This window comes from Ambystoma mexicanum, chromosome 11 (assembly GCF_040938575.1).
Source record: "Ambystoma mexicanum isolate Mex_15411 chromosome 11, UKY_AmexF1_1, whole genome shotgun sequence".
Lineage (NCBI taxonomy): Eukaryota > Metazoa > Chordata > Amphibia > Caudata > Ambystomatidae > Ambystoma > Ambystoma mexicanum.
In genome coordinates this window covers 140155499-140179560 of record NC_090934.1, presented here as the reverse complement: position 1 = coordinate 140179560, position 24062 = coordinate 140155499, and the positions used below count along the sequence as shown (strand labels likewise).

Below are 24062 nucleotides of genomic sequence, written 5' to 3'. Positions count from 1 at the left end.
CAAAGGGGGTTCCATTTTTAGATCAGGTGGATCAAGCAGGAACAGGAGCCTCAGGGAGATGTGGCCATTGGACAGAGGAGGTGAACCAGCAGTCCCTGCCAGATCAGCTAGTTGGATGGAGCACTGTCTGTATCTTCTTAGTCCCTGGAGAGGTAGCTTCCCCGCTGGATTGCTAAGAGCACCTGAGATGCTGTTGCAGAGATTCAGTCCCCTTCCTTGAGCAGCAACATTCAAGATGTGCAGAATCGTGTTCCCACACAGACCAAGTGAGAGGGCAAGCATGCCTTTCATCTGCAGACCCCGCCCCGTCACCATAGCTACATTCAAACATTTATTTGTATTTAATTGTTTTAAGCACAGACCTAGTTTGAGAGCAGCTGTATAGGGTTCATGTAAGCCAGAGTTTTGGTGCTTTCTTAACAGCAGCATAGTATTTGCCATTTGTAATAAGTCACTGTGCGCATATCAGGATTACTCCATGGTCTACCACAGTGCGAGGTACTGACCAACTATTAATCCAGCCCACTGTTGACACTAGAAAGTAACGCAACAGCTACCCAAGTGTTTTCTCCAAATAGAATGTCCAAACACAAGCAGTGATGCACGTCTATGGCCACAGACTGCCACTGAAGTGCCATGTGACAAATCTAGCAAGCATGTCACTACTTCCCCGGGGGGGAAAGCTCCCCTCATGTGGCCAGGGAAAGGGAGGAGCTACCCGACTCTCACCCTGGGGGGTGGCTATTTGTGGGAGCACTGCATGGGGGACAACCCTCGGTGAGGCGAAGTGAGCCCGCTGGGTCAGAACAGGTCTTAACCTGCACTCCTTGGCAACACCCATTTACTTTTCCCCCATTATTGTATGGCATATCGCAGTGTGGATAAAGAGTCTCCACTATTTATTGAACACCAACCATATGTACATCCCTGTCCCTTTAATAACACTGAAACAACAAGTACCCAGACGTACGTACATGATGTAACACTGAGATGGGGATGGAGTGATGAAGATCACTAGGAGAAGCAAGCCAACACCAAGTTCTAGTCATTGAAAGATGTTAACAAGTGCCAGGACATTAAAATATGGAACGCCTGAACATGACGATAGAATCAGCCCCCCCCAGCACTGGTTGGGACACAGGAGGAAAGAGAGCTCCAGACGGGAGCGAAGAAGCTAGCGAGGAGTACGTCTAAGGAAGTCAGGCGGAAGAGTGTTTTTGCTGCACTGCCATCCACAACAACAGGAGCTGCCGAGCAAAGGAGAAGGTCAGGCGGGAACAGAGAAGCTGACGAGACATGCTCCCAGGCAGCAGACTGACAGCTGAGGAAACAGTCAGACACCAAAGCTGCCAGAAAAGACCAGTAAGCCCAGAGAAGGAGATGGCATACCAGGGCGCTTCAGAGGGTATGCCGCGCGACATGCGCAAAGAGCAAAAACTCACACAAGGGAGCTGGGATATTTAACATCTGAAGACGCGTCGGTGGCACAACATATGATTACCTGGATAGAGAAGCAAGTGAATACTAATGAAGAGTAGAACCCATCCCCCCTCTTGAATTGTGGGCCAAAAGGGAAGAACCATACCGTTTTCTGAAAATGGCAAGCCCCATAGCCTAAACCACATCCACAAAAGGTAATAATGAGTGGTAAGACCTACTCACTCTTGGGGTGTTGGGAATTTTGGATTATAGCACAAACAGCTATGATGTAAATAAAAAGTATGCAGTAATTTCTTTTTTTATAAAAGCAGCCTGCTCTGCTCAGATATGAGGATTGCTGTTGCTTCCCACACATGAATTTACATGGTCACCCTTATCCATTACTCCATCCTGGGAATGCTCAGCCAAAGCTTCCAAGCCCCTTCTCCAACATCTTTACTCCACTGAAGCGTTTATGCCCAAGCAGAGTGTCCAAAATGAACTTGTGATTGTTACCATCTTTTAAAGGCGTTCCAGCCCAAGGGTGTGGAGGTACACTGGCTGCAGCAGGTAGTAACTTGCCTTATCCCCATTATTCTCCCCTTCTAAGTCAAGAGCAGGTAGCATCTCATTAGAACCATGAGGAGATTTAGTTCTTTAATCAACATTTGCCTAAAGGTGCCTGCACAACCTGCATAGATTTCATATGTACACTTTCCCATCTGAAAAGAACACATGTAAAAATGGTTTGCTGTTGCCTGAAATATTCATATTACAGACCATCTATGATCCCCTCATAAGGAGACAGAAGGCAACTCGTGAGAAACCAGCATTGGTTGCATTGAGGTAGCATGGAAATCAAAAATGTCAGATTCTAACCCTCGCTCTCCTGTGTCCAGTTGGCAGACAGCTGAGGTTCCGATTGCTTCCTCTAATTCCAATGGACGCACAGACCTCCCAGTACTGCGCTACTGCTAAAAGATGCCAGTCCAAATGCCGGCTACCCACTCTGTACAGCGCTCTACTGCTTTCGAGCTAGGTCTGCCTTTTAAATAATTAAAAAAGATGGTTAGCTTACCTAAGCAAAATTAGACAATTGGCCTAAACAAGAAGCTCTAGTGCACTCAACAGTAGAACACCCGCATTCTGCAAAGCCTGGGTAGCAGAGATCAGAAAAAGCTCTTTCAACTAACATACCAGACGGTAACAGGCTTAAATTAACAGAGTAAAAGTGATAACTTTTTTAATCCTCTCTGCCTTAAAAACGTCCGGATATGGAGCCAACTGGAACAAGACAGTGGGGTAGTCGGACCGAGGAGGGCAGAGTCTGGCAAGGAGGTGGAGTAAAGTTGGGGGGTGCATGCACTTAGTTGGGCGTAGGGCAGCAGAAAGCCTAAATATGGCAATAAACACATGGGGACTGTTCCTTCTCCTTGCAATACATACAGAACGAGATAGGGACCATAAGCTGGATGCCCTTACCTTTGCCTCAGCCACTCTCTTCATTTCCACATACTTGATATCCTGAGTCCTCATCAGCTTCAACTGCTCCTCTGTGGTTTCTTCTTGTGGTTGTTTAGTGAGATGAACCCCATCCTAAAGAACAGGCGATAGTTACATATTGCTGCCTTAAACGATCAACAGCCATCAGTTACTGAAGAGGGGTCCAATTTTACGCACACAAGGAGCACCAAGAGCCCACAATTAGCCATTTCCCAATCCCCAACCACACCCCAAGAATACAAAAATAAAAAACAATTATCCAAGCACATTGTTCTCAGTTGTACAAGTATAGTACATGGTACATCTATAAATATTACATGGACTCAGCGTTCACAGATTATTGCAATGCTGACACACTTAGATCTTGTAATGTAATCAACAAGATAACTAACCCATTGTTTTAATTATTTTGTGCAAGGACGTTAATTAGGGGTTGGCCGTGGCTTAGCTGTGCACCAAGCAGGACGTGTTCGTGGAAGCAGTCCAGACGGATTTCCAAAATCAGACCTGGGGGAGGATTTATGGAAGCCACCCTATTATGGTGAACACTGAAGACACAGAGGTTAGACAAACCCAATCAAGGTAAGGTAGCAGAGCGGCAAGGCCTAGTCTCAGGAAAGGTGTGAAAGTGGTCTAGGGCTACAATGAGTCCACACAGAGTAACACCAGTTAGATAGTAGAGTACAAAAATATAATTATCTATTAGGCCATTAGAAGTTGCCATCTGCTTAGTATGTAATCTAGACAAATATGACACAAAACCCTTACAAAACAGATGTACACTCAGGAGAAATAGCATTTGGTTCAAGGACCAGTGAAACACAAGTACTCATATGCTTTAGAAATAGAAGAGCACAGCTTCTTAGCTCTTATAAAGTCCGCCCCCGAGATGGGTTGTGGCCTTGCGCCCAAAAGTCACCAGCTCCAAAGTACACACTATTCAGGCAGGTTTATAAAGAGATTTGTACTCCCAGTGCTTATGATTATTAAGAGTCAAAAAGTTGGATAAAGTTCAGCTGAGTATTCAACTCAATCCCAACCCACTAGGTAAGTCCTAGAGAGGGATCGCTTACCCCTGTTCCACCACCAAACGTCATCCGCAACAGAGTTAGGCGCACAACTATACACCCATGTGACCATGGGAGACTGGTGGGGTGGGGGTGGAGAGGCGGGCACAACAACTGATATGTCGACTTAGCCCCAAGACTCAGTTTTCCAGAGACTACTTGTCAGGGTTCTGGAATCTGGTGTAGACCACCTTCTGTCTTTCTCCTTTAACAAGGGTCATGTCGTCTACAGGAGTTACTCGGTGGATTTAGTTTCGGTCATCCAAGTGTGATTATCTGGCAATGTTGTGAAAGCCCTTGCTTATTAAAAAAAAAAAAAAATGATGCAGGTAATTCCATCTCTGAATGGGAAATTTGTTGATCAGATTCCCCTTTCATAAGCTCCATGCCAATAGCATAGTGTATATCCGTTTCCTGCTGCATAAGCATCCAGATTTGCAGCACCTGCTCTACCAGTGTCACAGTTCAGAGGTCACAGTTGCCCATGACAGCTGTAGAGACAACCATATCTCTGCAACTTCAGCACGACAGCCACGGGACACCTCTAGGACACAAAGAAGAGGAGTTTCAACAGGAGTCACCACAGTCAGGTGGAGGCAGGCAATCTTCCAGCACAAAACAAAAAGCGGGCTCAGCACAGCTTCCCCCTTCATGCAAGAATACTAAAAATCCAGTAGCAGGTGACTAACGGCACAAGCTGAAGACGAACTAAGTTCCAAGGCTCTTCCCAGGACGACTGCAGCAAGGTAGCTCAGGACAGAGAGAGAGAGAGAGATCAAGCAAATAAGCAGTGCTTCACCGTCCGGGACAGCACTGGAATTGATGCTGGTCAGCTACAGAGGTCGTTCTTGGGTCATCAGCAGGCTACTCTATGTGGGGGCCTTGGCCCAATGATCTGATGAGCAGTTAAAGGAGCCCTCCTTTTATCCAAGATTCAGGCTGGGAGCATGCTTGAGCCCACCAATGGTAAGAATCTGCACTATTCAAACAGGCAGTGGCTAATCAATAATGGATACTGGCCACAACATCTGCCCAGCAACAGGCATTCAGGCACCAGGGATGTGGATTGGAACTAGACAGCCCCAGCCTCTTCCCAATACAGTAATCGCCACTTATCCCTCGAAAGCCTCAGATTTCCCTGGGAAAGGGATTTCCATCCAAGGCATTTCCTGACCTGACAAGACCAGAAGAAGGATGCCATTTGCAGTAAATGCAAAAGTGCACAAGTAAAATGTCACAAAAATGGTACAAAGATCACAGCTGCTACCAGCTTGCCTAGGGAAAATTGTAAAAGTAAAAAGATATAAAAAAGGATAACGGGTATCCTAACTGCACTTCACTGGAAGGTGATGTGTACAGTTCTAACAATACAAGAATTCACAAAGTGACAGTCTCTCAGTACTAGTCAGTTTCCCCATAGGAATGAGCAAGCACATAAGGGAAGCAAAGCAGAAGGCTGAACTTACCCCCAAAACGTTAGGACAACGTTCAAAGCAAAAAAAAAAAAAAAAAAAGGGTGTCCCATAGAAGTCGAAAGGAGGAAAGCAGCAAAGGCAAAATCGTTCCTAACAGAGGCTCTGTGTAGCCAAGAGTCGTGGCCAATCCGTGGCCCACACGGATGAGCCTACTACAATATTGGTTACCCCAGGTCTAAGCCTAGCCTTGGGCACCGGCAACAGCGTTACCATGAAGATCCATCATCGACCGAGATGCAATGGGGCTCGACCTTAACACACAGAGGCCTGGACAAGCTGGCGACTGAGGCCGGTGCTTGGATTGACGATCCACTCCTCTCCACGGGTATTAGATGGCAGGCCTTTAAGGTCTACATCAGGGGTATGGCAATATTTAGGGAAGCTGGAGCTCTTCAAATTATTAGGGGGGACCTGGAGAGATCTGAAACCGCACTGAAAACGCTTGAGATTGAATATTCTCGATCCTCAGATCCACTGGTGCTGGCACAAATACGGACGAATTGGAGAAATTCGGGGTACATGCTCAGAGGGAAATCTGTTACTTCTCCCGCCCACAGGCAGCCAGGAGATACAGGGAAGTGGACAGACCAGGTAGAAAATTGGCAAGGCTGGTTCAGACCGAGATGAGGCGTGCTCAGGTAGACTGTATTCTGGATGAGCAAGGCAATCCTAGATGGACTGATACAGAAGTGGTTGAGATGTACAGTGAATTCTATAAATCCCTATACACTGCGGAGCCGCTACGTGGGGACAGGCCATTCATTAATTATTAGAAGAGATCCCATTAGCACGCCTTAACGCCCAGATTAGGGAAAGACTCAAGGGCCCCCATTACGCTAGAAGAAACCATGGCGGTAATTGTCAACTTGCCCAGGAGAAAGGCTCCAGGCCCAGATGGTCTCACTGCAGAGTTCTATCTAAATATGCGACAATGGTGGCACCCAACCTCCTCCAGTTTTTCTGAAGAGTGGCTTTGCAATGCTCTTCTGCCTCAGTCGCTCCGAGAGGCCACGATCACAGTATTTCTAAAACCAGATAAGCCTAGCAATGAAGTGGATCTTATAGGCTCCTTTCATTCATGAACTGCGACACCAAGATCTATGCTAAGGTCCTAGCCAACCGCCTTCTCCCTCTGATGCCACATCTTGTCCACTGTGATCAGGCCGGGTTTGTTCCTGGAAGATCTACGGCTCTCAATAGGCAATAATTCGATATCATGGCTATAATAGATCCTGAGGCCAACGCAGGTGCGGTGACTATCAATGCCCAAAAAGCCTTCGATGTGGTATTGTTGGAATATCCAATAGTGGTGCTGGGGAAGACGGGGATAGGTCCTGCCATGGTACAATATGGAATACATTACTCACCGTAATCGTATTTCTGGTGCTTGTATCTGCTTGGATTCACATGCTATGCATAGGCCGACATCTAGTGGAAGCTGTAGAGTATTGAAGTTGTTGTTTTCGAAATCCAAAAAGGGACGTCAACAGAGCGTGCCAGTGATACTATCCCTAGTGTGACGTCCGCTGTACCCATGATCCCTCATGTGTCGAGGTCACTCACATTGTTTTTCTTCTGACATGAGGTAGCATGAGTGTCACGTGAGTACAGTTGTATCCAGGCAGATATATGAAGAAGCTCATATAACATCTATGCACCTTCTCTCATGGGAGGAAGTGTGGGCGCATGTGAACCTAAGCAGATACAAGCACCAGATTACGGTCATTAATGTATTCCTTCTGATGCTTGTGTAATCTGCTTAGATCACATGCTATGCATAGATTAGCAAGCAGTGTTATGAGAAGGTGGTGGGTTGAGAGAATGAGTAGCAGCAAATGGATGAGATCGCTCTCTTGGAAACGTGCTCTCCTTGTCTGCCTGTAGCCATGGAGATGGACAGTTGATCAGTCTTCCTAATCGGTTTAGTTTTTTCTACTTAGTAGAGAACCGCCCTCCTCACATCTAGTGTGTGGAGTCTGACCTCAGCTGAGCTAGTTGGCTTCTGAAAGAAAGCCGGAATCTCGATTGATTGGTTTACATGGAACTTGGAAATTAATTTAGGGGAGAACCTAGGGTGAGTCCGTAAAACCAATTTGTCTTTATGGATGATAAAGAAAGGGTCCTGCACTGACAAGGCTTGGAGTTCGCCGACTCTTCTTATGGAAGTAATAGCCACTAAGAAGGCAGCTTTATAGGTAATGTGTTTAAATGTAGCTTGATGCAAAGGCTCGAAGGGAGGGCCCATGAGTTTTGCTAACACTACATTGAGATCCCAGCCTGGCAGGGGATTAGAGATTGGATGGTGTAGTCTTTTCACTCCCTCCATGAACGCTTTAATGACCGGCACTTTCCACCATGAAACTTTACCTTGAGAGGTGGTGTAGGCTGATAAAGCTGCTAGTTGGACTCAAAGAAGTAAAGACCAACCCTGAATCCAAAAAGTGGAGCATGTATGTTAGAATGGGTGATGGAGTAGAATGTGTGATGGAGTACATTCTATTGGGTTGATTTGTCTAGATTGGCACCAAATGACGAATCTCTTCCACATGATGGAATAACAGTGTCTGGTGTTTGGTTTCCATGCTTCCTTTAGGATATCCATACACCGTTGTGGAAGATTGAGGTGTCCGAACTCGTTGACTTCAGGAGCCATGCTGCCAAGTTCAAAGAGTGAGGTTTTTGGGTGACTCGTTGTCCCCCTGTGTTGAGTCAACAGGTTGACCTGGTACGGGAGATTGATGGGATCGCACATCGCCAGCTTGCGCAGATGTAGATACCACGGTTGTCTCGCCCACATAGGAGCAACTAGGATGAGTGTCATCTGATCCCTGTGTAACTTGTTCACTATTATACTGATTAATGGATTTGGGGGGAGCGGGGGGGGGGTGGGGGGGGCATGTATTTTGTAGCATAAGCAAATTTCCCTGGCCAGCTCATCCATAGGGCGTTCCCCTTGGAGTCTGGTTGGGGGAACCTGGGCGCGAAGTCTGGGCATTGCTCGTTTTCTTTTGTTGCGAACAAGTCTAGAGAGGGGTAGCCCCATAGTGAGAAGATGTGGTCTTCCACATCCGTGTGTAGTCTCCATTCATGTTCTTCTGGCAGAGGATCTCTGATGAGAGTCTGCTAGAGTGTTGAGTACTCCTGGAACATGCTGAGAGGACAGGGACATCCCTCGTGTGAGTGCCCACCTCCATATTGTCTGAGCCAGTTTGAACAGATTTGGATAGTGTGTACCTCCCTGTTTGTTGACATAGAACATTGCGGTGGTGCTGTCTGTCAGGACTTGTACCGACTGGTTTGTTAGGTGGGTCTCGAAAGCTTGTAGTGCTTTGAAGATGGCCAATAACTCTAGTAGGTTCATGTGGTTCTGTGCAGTAACTTGTGACCACAGGCTGTGTGCTGTGTGGTGAAGGTAGTGGGCCCGCCACCCAGAAAGTAACGCGACTGTTGTGATGACCGCTAGCGCTTCCGGTTTGTGGAAAGGTATCCCTTTGAGCAGATTCTCCCTCGACCAGCAGCATAGGTTTTGAACCAGTGTAGGTGAAACAACCACTAGATCGTCCCACTAACCACTTGCCTGAGACCATTGTTTCGCCAACCATTCCTGCATTGGTCGCATGCGCGAGTGTGGGACCAGGTAAATGCACGATGCCATCATGCCTAGCAGACGCATAGCTTGGCGTACGCTTATCTGGAGACCGGCTTGATACTGGGGTATTTGCCGAAGCATGTTTTGTACTCTTTCCATGGATGGGAAGGCTAAGCCCGTCTTTGTATCCAACACAGCCCCTAGGAACTGTTTTGATATGTTTGGTACTAGACTTTTTCTCGTTTATTGAGAAGCCCAATTAAAAAAAGAAGGTCTATGGTTCTTTGCGTGTTTATTTTGCAAAGATGGTAGGATTCTCCCGTGATCAGCCAGTCATCCAGGAAGGGGTACACTGGGATTGCTTCCCTGCAAAGGTGTGCCGCCACCACTGCCAGTACCTTGGTGAATACCCTTGGAGCCGAGGCTATCCCGAAGGGCAGCACTTTGAACTGGTATTGCTGGTCTGCTAATTTGAATCGCAAGAATCTTCTGTGCGCTGGGAACACTGAAATATGAAAATAAGCATCTTTCATATCCAATGTTGCCATGCAATCCCCCCGTTTTAGCAGAGGGATTACTTCTTGTAGCGTTGTCATGCAGAATTTTTGAGGCTTGACAAAATTGTTTGCAGGGCGCAGGTCTAATACCGGGCGCATGGTTAGATCTTTCTTTGGAACAAGGAAGTATGTTGAATAAATACCCAATTTTACCTGGTTGTATGGCACAATTTTGATGGCGTCCTTGAGGAGCAGAGCTTCGACTTCATCCACCAAGATGAATTGTTCCTCCCTGGACTGTCTTTTCTGTCGGGGGGGGGGGGGGGAGATTTTGATGGGATTCCCTGGAGTTCTATGCAGGAACCTCCCGCTACCGTAGATAACACCCACTTGTCTGATGTTATCCCCTCCCATGCGTGGGTGAAGTGAGATTCGTCCCCCGACTGGGGAGGCATGGGAGGGGACTAGTAGCGGGGCATCATTGCTTGGAGGATGCTCCTCCACCTCTGGTGGGGGAACCTCTTCCCCTTTCCGCGACCTCGGCGCTGGCCTCTCGGATAACCTTGGGAGGCCAGTTTGCCGTTATATGAGGAACCCTGGTTTTGACTATAGCCGGTGCCTTGAAAACGATGAAAATGATTGCCTCCTCTTTGGTTTGTTTGTCTGCTGGTTAGTTGGCCAAGGGACTTGAGTGTTTCATATTCATCCTTGGCGGACTTCAGCGCGTACTCAACTGCCTTGCCAAACAAAACATCAGGCTCAACAGGCATGTTGAGTAGGGTAGCCTGTGTTTCTATTTTGAATCCAGACTGCCTAAGCCAGGCATGTCGTTTCAGGATGGTGGCCTCAGCAATAATGCTTACAAAGTTGTCTGCTGCCTCAAAATTGTTTTTGAGTAGGAGGCTTGCCGTAGCTCTACCTTCAGCAGCCACGAGGGAGAGTTTAGATTTGAGTGGTTCCGGTGCCGATTCTGCAAGCACTGTAACTTCATCCCACTCAGAGTCATAGCTTGCTAGCAAGGTGTAGTCATTAGCAATTCGTGCTTGGTAAGCCGCCGAAGACGCAATCTTTCTCCCCATTGTATATTGTTTTTTACTCTCCTTGTCCTGAGGAGCTTCGGAGGAGGCTAAAGGGGTACCGCTCTTTTCCGGGTAGTTGTACCCACTAAAGAGTCTGGTCTAAATTGGCCTCTTATATACAAAAAGGGTCTGAAGGTGCTGGGAGGAAAACCTTTTCGATTCTAGGGTTTACCGCCCTAGTTTGATTGATTAGGCATTACTAGAGAAGGTTGAATCCTTCTTTGTACCGACTTGAGTAAGGGAATAAACTGAGTTGTCGGTTTTTTGTCACCGAAGATGTCTTCTGCGAAATCCTTATCTTGCTGGATTTCCTGTGTCTCGATATCAAAATGTTCACCAGCCCTGAGAAGTAGGTCATTAAACAGGGGCTGGTTGTACACAGGGGCTGGTTGTACACTGGGGAATCGGGTATGGGAGGGTCTTGTCCACCAGGGAATCGGGTATGGGAGGGTTTTGCGGGACTGGAGAGTCCATGGCAAAGACAACTGACTCGGTGTCACCCTGGTCGTTCCCTTCACTGACGGTGTTAACCCCAACGTCTTCATCATAATAGTTATCATTGTCTGGATACTCATCGGCTCCCTCTTCTAGGTCGTAAAGGCCAGTGGAGAGGCGTGGTACCTTCTGGACTGGTTCGTCATACAGTTCCTCTGGAGGTTGAGATCTCTTGCCTGACTGGTGTGTACCCAAACAGGACTGAGAGGGCCACAGGTGTAGTCTTAGAGCTTGACGCCTGGGTAGTGGGAGGCATGTTTACTAGGCTTTCTAGAGCCTGGGGATGTTCATTGAAAAAGATTTGCAAAAAAGGACATATACGCCCCATAACCCTATCTATATACTGGCCAGACCTGGTTGCTGAACTGTGAATAATCCCTGAGTAAGTAGGGACAGGGGTAGAGGTAGGTAGGTAGGTTACCTTCTTTTTCCTGCTGCTCCTCCTGCTGCTGCTCCTGCTGCTGCTGCTCCTCCTCCTCTTCTTCTATGGGCTGACGTGGGATGCCCTGTGTAGGAATACTATCAGGTTCCTGTGGGGTGGCTTTGGCAGGAGGAGGGTCCACCCTAGGCTTGTCCCCTTTATCCTGCCCGTCAGTTTTCCTGTCTTTATGAGAGGAATCCCTAGATTTATGTTTTTCCCTATGATCTGAGCTCTTAGAAGCTGGCTTTTTAGAGACAGGCCGTAATAGGGGCTTTGGGGACCTGTTTCTCCACAGAACGGGACAGTCCTGACTCCCTGGACTTTTCCTTGGGTGTGGGTCGAGTTTCGACTACGGGAACGGCATGCGTGGCGTCTTTCCACATCGCTAGGCCGGTACAGGGAGTTTTAGGTCGGCGGCTTTTCTCTTAGTGGGCTTGTCATGAGGAAGCCGCTCGGGGTGCCCAGAGGACTGTGAATCCGAAGATCTGCCCTTAGACGTCGGCTCTCGGCATGTGACACTCACATCGCCGTGGGGTACGTGCTTGATGTGGGGGGGGTGGGGGGAAGGTGTGGTGCCTTTGCTGCCGGGTGTCTTCCCTATGGTTCCCCGTCACGCTTGTCGTCCGAGAGGACGACATCGCTGCCGTCACTTGATGCTCCTTCGACATCCATTGCGGCCTCGGCCTGCATGGCGTGATGGGCCCAACCTTTCGTCCTTCTATCCTTGAGGGTCTTGGGTGGGGGCAGTTTACAGGCCCGAAAATGAGCCTCATCGTGGTCCCGATTCAAGGAAAGGTTACACACCTTGTGCTGGTCGACCCATGTGTATTTTTTATTGCAGGACAGGCAGAATTTAAAGCAGCAGGGCTACCCAAAGAAGGGGTTGGAAAATACATTGTTATGACCACCCCCCTCTCTCCCTACTGTAAGGCCTAGGCCCGGCGGGCCTTCCGAGGCCAGATGGTTCTGTCGAGATCTCTGTTCGGCGGTCAGTTCTGTCGTTTGAGTCTTCGTCGCGTCGAGGCACGGTGCCGATAAAGGACAGAAAGATAAAACTAATATTACACTTTTTTTAAGTCAATGACCTAAGCCGAAAATGCACTCTGCTTATATGCGACCGCTCACAATGGTGGAAAAAAAAACAATCTGAGGGACCTCGACGCGTGAGGGATCATGGGTACAGCAGACTTTACACTAGGGATAGTATTACTGCCATGCCCTGTTGACGTCCCTTTTTTCGAATTTCAAAAACAACAACTAATATTCTGCAGTTTCCACTAGATGTCGGCCTATGCATAGCGTGTGATCTAAGCAGATTACACAAGCATCAGAAATGAAATTACTATACACAGCCACTGGCCAGGGTACTAGTCAACTCATGTGAATCTGAGCAATTCCACCTGGAAAGAGGCACCCGTCATGGTTGCCCCCTCTACCCAATCCTTTTTGCCCTTGCCATCGAGCCCATGGCAGATTTTATCAGAGAGCACCACGGGCGGCGTCCGCTTGTCCGGCCCTCCTGAGATAATCTCCCTGTATGCTGATAATGTAATGTTGTAGGGTAGGTTAGAGACCCTCATACTAACCTGGACCCAATCCTTCACCATTTATTTTTCCAAATCCGAGATCTTCCCGCTCACAGATAATACGTGCGAAACCCGCGGTGCCTTGCCTCTTCGGTGGTTCACCCACCATATTAAATATCGGAGGGTGGTGACAAGGAGGTGCAATAGCGGGGCAGCTATAACATGTGGAAAACAGGCTCAATAGATGGAAATCTCTCCCGCTCTCAGCTGTCGCCAAATTCTCTGTGATCAAAATATTACTACCCAAGATGTTGCACATGTTCATTAATATCCCACTCTGGCCGGGGAAGTCTTACTTTGCCAAGATGCAGGAACTATTTGCACAATTCTGGTGGCATTCCGGTGCGGTCTGGAAAGAATGGGCGGAGATGGCCTTTCCATATGAGAAGGGAGGATTTCTAGCCCCGATATGGAATTAGATTGGGTGGCCGCCCAGGCTGCCACATTCTGGTATTTGAACGATCACTCCCCCCACCCCATAAGTTAGAGAGAGTGGCAGCAGGTCGCTCAGATCTTAGGAAATTGCTGCTGGACCAACAATGTAAAGACAACTGGCCATACGACCCAGTTGCCTCCAGTATTAGAGCTTGGCGGGCAATATTTGCCTTGGGCTGACCGACCTTATTATCGATGGCTTCCATTATGAAAGTTCCCTGAACTAAGACCCATGTGGGATGCAGTGGTACAGTCAAAGTGGGAGGGTTTGGGCTATAGAGCACTGGCAGATCTATACACTGAAGGGAAATTCATCACATGCATACATGAAAGCCTGGGCATATAGGTACTGGAGGGGAATTGCTTCAATACTACAGGATACGACCAGCAATGACAACCAGATGGCCAGTATACCCCAATTAACCCCCTGAAACGCCAGAGCTGCGTACATAGCCAACTCTGGCACCTGCAGACACATCCTCTGCACCCGTTATAGAATGGTAAACAAAATCGTCCCCTCAGCCCCACATGAACGCACTCGCTGGTCGGAGGAACTGGGTATGGAACTTAGGGACGCCCAGCAAACACACATGTGCACTCACACCAGGATGGTATCCCCGAGTTTCAGGCTCAAGTTACACATCCACCAGACTAAACAAAATGGTCCAACCTGAGGGACATGTCTACACTAGATGCGGGTCTGCCCTGGTGAATCACCTACATATGTTCTGGGAGTGTCACCACAAGAGATTTTTGGGACAAAATCTTAGATACCTTGTCCAGGGTGGCAAGTTCCCCATAGGAGCGAGCCCCGCTCGGAGCTCCGTTTGACATATGGGCAGATCTGCTGAGCAAGAGGTATCGAGCATTTTTAAATATGGGCTGCATGATGGCCAAAAGATGCATTCTGCTGAAGTGGAAAGATAAAAAGCATCCTGGGGAGCGTGAGTGGGTAGTGGCTCTGACCTGAGCTCAAGAAAACGAGGAACTGTATGTGAGCCCCATCTTCCAGACCCAGGGACATTTGGGCTGAGTTCTGTGCTTACTTGGCTGAGGCTACGACTGCAACTGTGGAGAAGAGGGGGGGAGTCGGCCACAACGAACAATGGACACATTGCTATTGCTGGTGCTGAATACAAGGAGCATGTTGAACATCCACAAGGATCTGTGATTATCTATGTATAAATTACATTTGTCTGATTACATAAGCAATCTGTTGTACCAAATTGGCAATATAATAAAAGGTTAAAAAATAAATAAAAGAAAAATACATGGGTCCCAAGGGAAGAAACTGGCAACGAAGTTAGTGAAATCCAGCAAGACCAGGGAAGTGATAGACCAATGTACAATCACGAAAAAACTGGCCAACCGAGATAATGATTGAAGCACAAATACATCGGAGGCGGTTGGAATCAACAGCCCCGCTTCAGATGCTAGATAAAACAAAAAAACAAATTATCCAGGGCTCCAGAATATACTATATAATAAAAGGCCAGGTGTAGGGTTGCCCAAAGCAGTCATGCGCAGTAGGTCTAATTCGTATAGCTTTGTCTGGTCACTGCTAGAGGGAGCTGTAGGCTTAGGATTTATAGTGGTCCTACTGTGTCAATGAAAGCCTGCACTTTGGCCTGTGTAGACGGGCCTGAACACTAGTCAGAAATAAACCAAAAAAGGTGGCAGCAATTGACAAAACGGATAGAAAACATTGAATCCTATACTGAGAATATTGAAAATACGACTTGTAGGAGGAATTGGAAACTTTGGATTCTCACCAACAGAGTTGAATCTCTGAAAGTGCACAATGCGCCGCTGCAAGCACGTCAGGACGCCGTGGGAAATAGATCAAGAAGAAAACATCTGAATATGCAGCATCCCACACAGAGCAGACCGAGCTGAGGAATGAGTCGAAACATGCCAGAGAAGTGCCAAGTCCAGCCTATGAAAGTTTTGAGGTAGATGGAGGTCGTATTGTTGTGGACAAAGTAAAAACCCTCTGTATTTGCATGGAAACATTGCTTAATGCTGATGCCCATGTGAATTATGTGGTGAAGAATTCTACCTATTACCCAAGAGTCTTGAAACAGACCTGGCCCTTGGTCACCCAAATAAATTGTGAGAAGCCGGTTCGAGCCATAGTTTTACCCAGGCTTGACGTACTGCAACTCCTGGTTAGGTGAGGCAAGCAAGGAATGCCCGTGTAGGTTACAAAGGATTTAGAATGACACGGTTCGAGCAGGTTGTAATATTGAGCGGATAGAACCGGTGTCTGGGACCAGGAAAGAGCTTTGCTGGCTCCCTGCTTTAGAGGGTCCAGTTTAGAATGCTCACGCTGGGACATAAGTGTTTGTTCGGAAATGCACCCTCCTATTGGAAGAATATAAACCAACCCTTAGCCTTAGTATTCCTCGGTTCAAGAGCACTAGATTGATTGGACGCTCTTTCCCAGTCTTGATGGGCCGGCATGGAATGAGCTTCCCAGAAGCTTGCGAATTGAAATAAATCACCTTGTGTTTAGAGAGGCTTGAAATCACGGATTTGCCTAAGCAGGGTCTAGGGTCTGTTTCTGGCCTGCTCTTCTCTGTTCTGTCTTGTTTCATCTCTCTGTTTTGTGTAGCGCCCGATACCTATGGGCTTTGGCGCTTAATAAAACAAATAGAAATGATGTGCTAGACCTACTCAGGACTCTTATGCGGGTCGGATAACCTGAACAATAGAGAAATTGAGTTAGACCAAACGAATTATTCTTTGGTCGAAATGCAAAAAAAATAACCCCAGATTTCCTGGCACGAGATCACCATTTCAGAAAAAAAAGAAAACCATCATGCAAACAGCAAGGTCAAAAGCGAACATTGATCTGAAAGGTTCCGAATTGATGCTTCTTCGGGACCTAGCCCCATCAACCTTGAGCAAAACGAAGGCTCCAGGAGACTCACAACATAGCTATGCAGTAAGGGCGTCAAATAGGAAAGGACTGGGAAAGTCGAATCTGTGTTCTGCATTATTTGTTGTGTTTAAAAATTTGGATTTTCCCTCTATTCCTCTTATCTAGGATCTTCCCCTTGTCCAGAAATCGCTTCTAGGCATCTTGCTTTTCTGCTGTATGATGGAACCTATGCTTTTTCACCCCTTTTCCTGGACACTTCATCCTAGAGTGTTGAACTGCTCTGTGGTGTAATTCGTCGTGCACTGCAGTTCTCCCCGCGCTCTCCCTCAATGATGCTTCAAACCCTCTGTCGAAGTCTGGCAGGAAAATGTTCAAGAACGATCTCCGGGTCTCCAATCCAGGCCCGCCCATCGCTGACACCTACGTCAACGCTTCTTCCAGGAAGACTTTCACCAACAGACTGCTGGTCTTTCCCTCCCCAGACCTTTGGATTCCCCATATGGTTTCAGTGCTGCTCTCTTTCGCTTCTTTTGCCATTAATGGTGGAATCCATTATGAAGTACTCTTGGCATCCTTCCTTTCCTCTAGGGCGATCATTAACATCTACCTAAATGGCACAATCATGGTCCAGGGCTCTCAGCCCAACCTTCTTGATAGGCGCCTTCCGTCTCTCATCAACTTCCTATCGTCTCCTGCCACCTCCAATGGGTGTACCACACTCCTGCTCTCCTCCTCGGAAGAACTTCAAAATTGTCAACCTGCTCCACTTCACTACCCTTAACACTTGCTCTGCTGTCAAACACTCCTCTGATATCTACCACCTCCTTGCAGACGTCAACCTCGGATGTCCTCGCTCTCAACGAGAGGCGAGCTGCGTCACATGTTGGGCCCCTGCTACTATCATATCCACTCAGGCATAATCCTCCTTCGAATGCCTCATTTGCAGGCTTGGTGTCTCTCCTATCCTACCCTGACTCTGTCCACCATCTACTGGCCACCTGGCCTGGTCTACCTCTTCCTCTCAGAGTGGTCTGGTCTCACCTCTTCTCTCCTGGCCTCCACCTCCAAGCTTATACTCCTCCTAAACTTCAATATTCACATGGACTCCCGGGATGCGGCCATTGCACCCGTCCGCAACCTCTGACTCTTTCCACCTCCATTCATTCCCCTTCCCACTCCTGCCACTGAATCTCACTAAGACACAGCCCTTACCAATCTTCAACCCTCCATCTCCACATCCTTGCCCCCATCATGACTATACGCATGAAGCTTGCCCCCAAGCGAAACACATGGTAGAACTCCAACCTGGCCTGTTTGAAACGCAAGTGGAGAGCAGCTGAGCGGAAGTGGCAGGCTTCGAGCACACCCTCTAAAACTGGCCTGCAGCCTGGCTCCAAGGGCAATACAGACTTTCCATCTGCTCGAAGAAGAGGGCCTATTATCCAAGCCCACATCTCTGGGGCCACCAACAACACAGATAAATCTTTTGCAAGAATCTTGCCAATCCTACTGCAGTCTCCATTTCTCCTCTGCCTTCCCTGGGCTTCTGCACCTCACTTCATTACTAAAACTCAGGACATCCTGTCCTCACTCTCCGCTACATTACACCACACCCTTCACACTCACCTGCTCGCAGGCCTCTCTTGGCACCCTATCCTCAAAAAGCCATCTGTCGACCCTGCCTGTCCAGCTAGCTGCCGTCCCATCTCCATTAGCCCCTTTTAGAAGCTGGCCAACTTCAAACTTATCCACCACACTGAATCTGTTGGTTGGCTCCACGACCACCAGTCTGGCTTCAAAACTGCCAGAGGCACGGAAACTGCTTGTGAACATGGTGAAGACTTTTTCTCTAATTTCGATTCCAACTCTACTTCCATTCTCGATTCCAACTCTACTTCCATTCTCATCCTTCATGACCTTTCCTCTGCATTTGATATGGACAATCATGTCACCCTTCTAAATCGGCTCTGGAATACCCTTGGCATCACAAACCTGGCTCTGGACTGGCTGACCTCCTTCCTCTCTGGCCAACCTTCCCAGGTTCAACTGGGCCCTTCTCTCCTCCATCTCACTGTCCAGCTGTGGTGTCCCTCAAAGCTCTATCCTTGGCTTTTTAAAGTCTAACTTGCCCCTCTAGCCCATTTGATCTCTGCCTTCGCTCCTAACTTCGTGTTATGCGGACGACATGCAGCCCTCCTTCAAGGCTCCCTTCTCTGCGTCCTCCCCTCTCATTCCGGACTGTCTGCTATTCAGGCATGGTGCACTGCTAACAAACTCTGCCTTAATGCCAGCAAGAGTGAGATTCTTCTCATTGGGACCCCAGCTCCATCCTTCCCTCCTCACTATGGCCGCCCTTCATGGGCCCCCTCCGAGGAAAAAAAACAAAACTTTGACTGCACTTTCTCTCCACACATCACAGACCTCGCCAAGAAGGCCCACTTCAAGCTTCACATCCTCAGAGGTATTCTCCCTTTCCTCACCTTCATGTCTCCAGAGCTCTGGTCCTCCCCAGGCTGCATTACTGCAATAGCCTCTACCTCAATCCACCCAACTCCTCCCTTCGCACCATCAACTAATCCAGAATAGGACTGCAAGACTTATCCTAGGCCTCAAGCCCAAGGACCGTTTCTCGCCAGCCCTAAAATGTCTCCACTGGCGCCCGGATGCTACGAGGATCAAGTTCAAGACCCTCTGCATCATCCACAAGGCTTTCTAGGGGTTAGGACCCTGCTACATCCAACTCTCTACCTAAATACCTTGTGCTAGAGCCCTTTGGTCTTCTAGCTCCAACTTTCTGCAGATCAGATGCTTTACCAAGCAGAGCGTGGGGGGTAGATCTCCCTCCTCCGCAGGTGCCTCCCTCTGGAACGGCCTCCCTGCCCCTCTCAGGCTTAAGCTGCATCTCCAGAAGCTTCTCAAGACCCTCCTTTTCACTTCCTCCTTCACCCCATCCCCCAATTTCCCCCGTCTGCCTCTTGACTGGCTGCCCGGTTCCTTCAGATTCTTACAGGGCACCAGGGCCGCGTCGACCAGTCTACCCCTGTACTTGGTCGCCCCTGACTTGCACTTGCCCTTTGGGCTCCCTCCCCCTGCACTAGCCTGGCTGGGCCTGCACCCCTTGACCCTTTCCAGCCCCGTTCCTTTGCACTTAACATGCAGAACATCTTCTTTACTCTCGGCTTTCCCCGGGCTCTGTCCACCTGCCCTCCCCTGGCACTCGCTTAACCCACCTGCACTCGCCCAGCACACCTCCCCTGCACTTCTTGTTACTGCACTTGCACAATCTGATTATCACATGGCCTAGTAGGAGTGGTTTTGTTTTCATCATCCCGTTCACCCCCCTCCCCTTTGTCTTGTTGCACCTTGAAATACACTGTGTTTAGGCACATTATAAATATCCAATAAATAAAATACAAATGGGGCTTCCATGCTCAGTGATCTGCACATTGTAAGAGAAACTAAAGATGATCACATTGATGCATGAAGCAAATCCCATCATGAACCCCGAGTCCCAACACCATCTCATTCACCCAAGCCCATCGAGCTCTCCAATCCTAGACAGTCTCAATCGGGGACCTGGGCCAGAACAGGTCCAAGGGGAGAAGGAGGATCGGAAGCGAGAGAGGAACATCATTATCATATCCAGCAGCGGATAGGTGACATGAAATGCTCTTCTGAGTTATCCTGCCAGCAGATTTTAGCTATTGGATATACAGATTCAGTTAACTCGTCTGATGTTTCTAACTGGCGCAACAGCTGAAAAGTGGGTTACTTTATGGGCTGACCTCAACTGTTCCCTGTATTAAGGATCAAAGGTGGGACCCGACTCTCGATTATGCAGCTCATTACGTTAAAGGTGGGTCTAGTCTGGGCGGCCACATATTGGGCTTGCACTTCACCTCTGTACCTCCTTAGGCTTGTTCCTATTCTTTAGGTTCGATTTATTAACATGGGTTTGTAAGCTCAAATAACATCTGGCATGCATTATGCTAGCATTACAATTTGATGGGTTTTCTTGTATTGGTCTGCTTATATAGACCATGTGTAATATTGTCATTTGCATTTTCTTTAATAATAGCTTGGTAACAGAAACCCAAGTGGAGACATGCAAAGGTTGTAAACCTAAACCTAAACGTCCAGGGCTTGAAATCTCGGGTTAAAAGGTCAATATTTAAACGATTTCAGACGCAAGAAGTCAATGTAGTTATGCTCCAAGGGATCCATTTGATCCCTCAGAATGAGCAGAGGCTTTGATGCAGAAATTACCCCATACAGTCCGCAAATTCATCTAAGAAAAGAGGCACAGCAATCCTAATCTCAAGTGACACCCCAATAGACGATACCTTCTAGTGAAAGGGTCCCTCTTTGACCATCCATTGAACCTGGTGTCAGTTTATCTCTCAGACAAGAAACAATAGGACTTGCAGATGTCCCCTTTCTCATCCATGGTTTCCTTCATTGAGGGGGAAGTTATCATAGGTGATGACTTTAATTTAGCTTGAGACCCATCATTAGTCTCCTCCCCAATATTTTTTGGAGTCCTGCGAGAGCTAGGTCCGATAGAGGTTTTGCATTTCCTCCACAGCAGGGAGAACCAATGAATACATTTTTTGCCACATCCATAGGGGATTTTTTCAAATTGACATTCTCCCGATTTCAACCTAACTGATCCCATTTGTGGCTGGTGCCATGACTGGCTCCAAATTATTCTCAGACCACACCGCGGCGACAGCCACAGTGAGAATTAAAAGAACGTCCCCCGTGCCCTCCTGTGAATGGAAATTGTACGATCCTGTCCTCTAGGACCTCGAAATTCATGGCGAGATTGCCAGTGCTATTGATAATTACTTTGCTGACAACAACGAGACTTCCGAAGGGGTTGTTTTGGAAGCCATGGAGGCGGTCATTAGAAGAGTTCATCAGCCGCTCAGCTGCTTACTTTAGGGCAGAGAAAAAGTCCAAAGTATACCTGGAAACTAGTACGCAAGAAGGAACTGGCATTCTCAAACTGTTTCTTGAAAACCCTATAGGGAACCAAGAACAGTCACATCTGACCTGGAAGCGCCATTAGCAGCAGACACAGCCACCTAAGGCACGGCTAACAGGTTGCCGACATAGAAATTATGCTTACTGAAAGCCAGAAATGATATCACCAGTGTCAAAGATAATACTCAGAGGAGCTTTTCTCAGACAGATCATAAGCTCTTGAATAGGGAAGATTTATCCTGCGATACACAACTGGAGTATCTCGACTTGGACTCTCTTCCCCAATTAACATGCAACCAACTAGAACACCCGATCTGAAAAGGAGGTAGAACGATGGTCTAGTCTCTTCTGAACCCAAAGGCCCCGGGTCCAGATAGGCTCACTGCTCCAGGTCCGGATGTGCTCACTGTCCCATTTTAAAAAACATTCAAATCTCAATGTACAACTCCACTTATCTCTGTAACTCCTTTTAAAGTCGCGGTCGATGACAGGATCCATTAAGGGGGGGGGAGGGGAGTCTTTAACAATCTTTATCCTGAAGTCCGGGAAGGAAGGGCCCCACCCCCACCTTTGCGACTTGAATCAACCAATCACCCTACTTAATACAGCCATCCAAAAGAACTCTATGACTTCAGGGGCCATGCTGCCAAGTTCTAAGAGTGAGGTTTTGGGTGAATCGTTGTCCCCCTGTGTTGAATCAACAGGTTGACCTGGTACGGGAGCTTGATGGGATCGCACATCACCAGCTTGCGCAGATGTGGATACCACGGTTGTCTCGCCCACATAGGAGCAACTAGGATGAGCGTCATCTGATCCCTGTGTAACTTGTTCAATATTCTGCTGATTAATGGAGTCGAGGGGAACGGGGGGCAGGGGGGGCATGGGTTTGTAGCATAAGCAAATTTCCCTGACCAGCTCATCCATAGGGAGTTCCCCTTGGAGTCTGGTTGGGGGAACCTGGGCGCGAAGTCTGGGCATTGCTCGTTTTCTTTTGTTGCGAACAAGTATAGAGAGGGGTAGCCCCATAGTGAGAAGATATGGTCTTCCACATCCGTGTAGTAGTCTCCATTCATGTTCTTCTGGCAGAGGATCTCTGATGAGAGAGTCTGCTAGAGTGTTGAGTACTCCTGGAACATGCTGAGAGGACAGGGACATCCCTCGTGTGAGTGCCCACCTCCATATTCTCTGAGCCAGTTTGGACAGATTTGGATAGTGTGCACCTCCCTGTTTGTTGACATAGAACATTGCGGTGGTGCTGTCTGTCAGGACTTGTACCGACTGGTTTGTTAGGTGGGTCTCGAAAGCTTGTAGTGCTTTGAAGATCGGCAATAACTCTAGTAGGTTCATGTGGTTCTGTGCAGTAACTTGTGACCACAGGCTGTGTGCTGTGTGGTGAAGGTAGTGGTCCCGCCCACTCAGAAAGTGACGCGACTGTTGTGATGACCGCTAGCGCTTCCAGTTTGTGGAAAGGTATCTCCTTGAGCAGATTCTCCCTCGACCACCAGCATAGGTTTTGAACCAGTGTAGGTGAAACAACCACTAGATCGCCCCACTAACCACTTGCCGGAGACCATTGTTTCGCCAACCATTCCTGCATTGGTCGCATGCGCGCGTGTGGGACCAGGTAAATGCACAATGCCATCATGCCTAGCAGACGCATAGCTTTGCGTACGCTTATCTGGAGACCGGCTTGATACTGGGGTATTTTCCGAAGCATGTTTTGTACTCTTTCCATGGATGGGAAGGCTAAGCCTGTCTTTGTATCTAACACAGCACCTAGGAACTGTTTTGATATGTTTGGTACTAGACTTTTTCTCGTTTATTGAGAAGCCCAATTGGAAAAGAAGGTCTATGGTTCTTTACGTGTTTATTTTGCAAAGATGGTAGGATTCTCCCATGATCAGCCAGTCATCCAGGAAGGGGTACACTGGGATTGCTTCCCTGCGAAGGTGTGCCGCCACCACTCCCAGTACCTTGGTGAAAACCCTTGGAGCCGAGGCTATCCCGAAGGGCAGCACTTTGAACTGGTATTGCTGGTCTGCTAATTTGAATCGCAAGAATCTTCTGTGCGCTGGGAACACTGAAATATGAAAATAAGCATCTTTCATATCCAATGTTGCCATGTAATCCCCCCGTTTAGCAGAGGGATTACTTCTTGTAGCGTTGCCATGAAGAATTTTTGAGGCTTGACAAAATTGTTCGCAGGGCGCAGGTCTAATACCGGGCGCATGGTTAGATCTTTCTTCGGAACAAGGAAGTATGTTGAATAAATACCCCCGTTTACCTGGTTGTATGGCACCATTTTTATGGCGTCCTTGAGGAGCCGAGCTTCGACTTCCTCCACCAAGATGAGTTGTTCCTCTCTTGACTGTCTTTTCCATCGTGGGGGGCGGGGGGGGGTTTGATGGGATTCCCTGGAGTTCTATGCAGGAACCTCCCGCTACCATAGATAACACCCACTTGTCTGTCGTTATCCCCTCCCATGCGTGGGTGAAGTGAGAGATTCGTCAACCGACTGGGGAGGCATGGTAGGGGACTAGTAGCGGGGCATCACTGCTTGGAGGATGTTCCTCCACCTCTGGTGGGGGAACCTCTCCCCTTTCCGCGACCTCGGCGCTGGCCTCCG

General features: G+C 48.1%; 1 protein-coding gene across 1 annotated transcript in view; it reads right to left on the bottom strand.

The window, feature by feature from the left end:
- UTP11 (UTP11 small subunit processome component) overlaps positions 1 to 24062 on the bottom strand; it is a 167148-nt gene that overhangs the window by 113180 nt on the left and 29906 nt on the right. The window contains exon 4 of the mRNA XM_069622670.1: positions 2902 to 3015. Coding sequence (XP_069478771.1) covers positions 2902 to 3015 — 114 coding nt within the window. The remainder of the gene's footprint in view (positions 1 to 2901; positions 3016 to 24062) is intronic.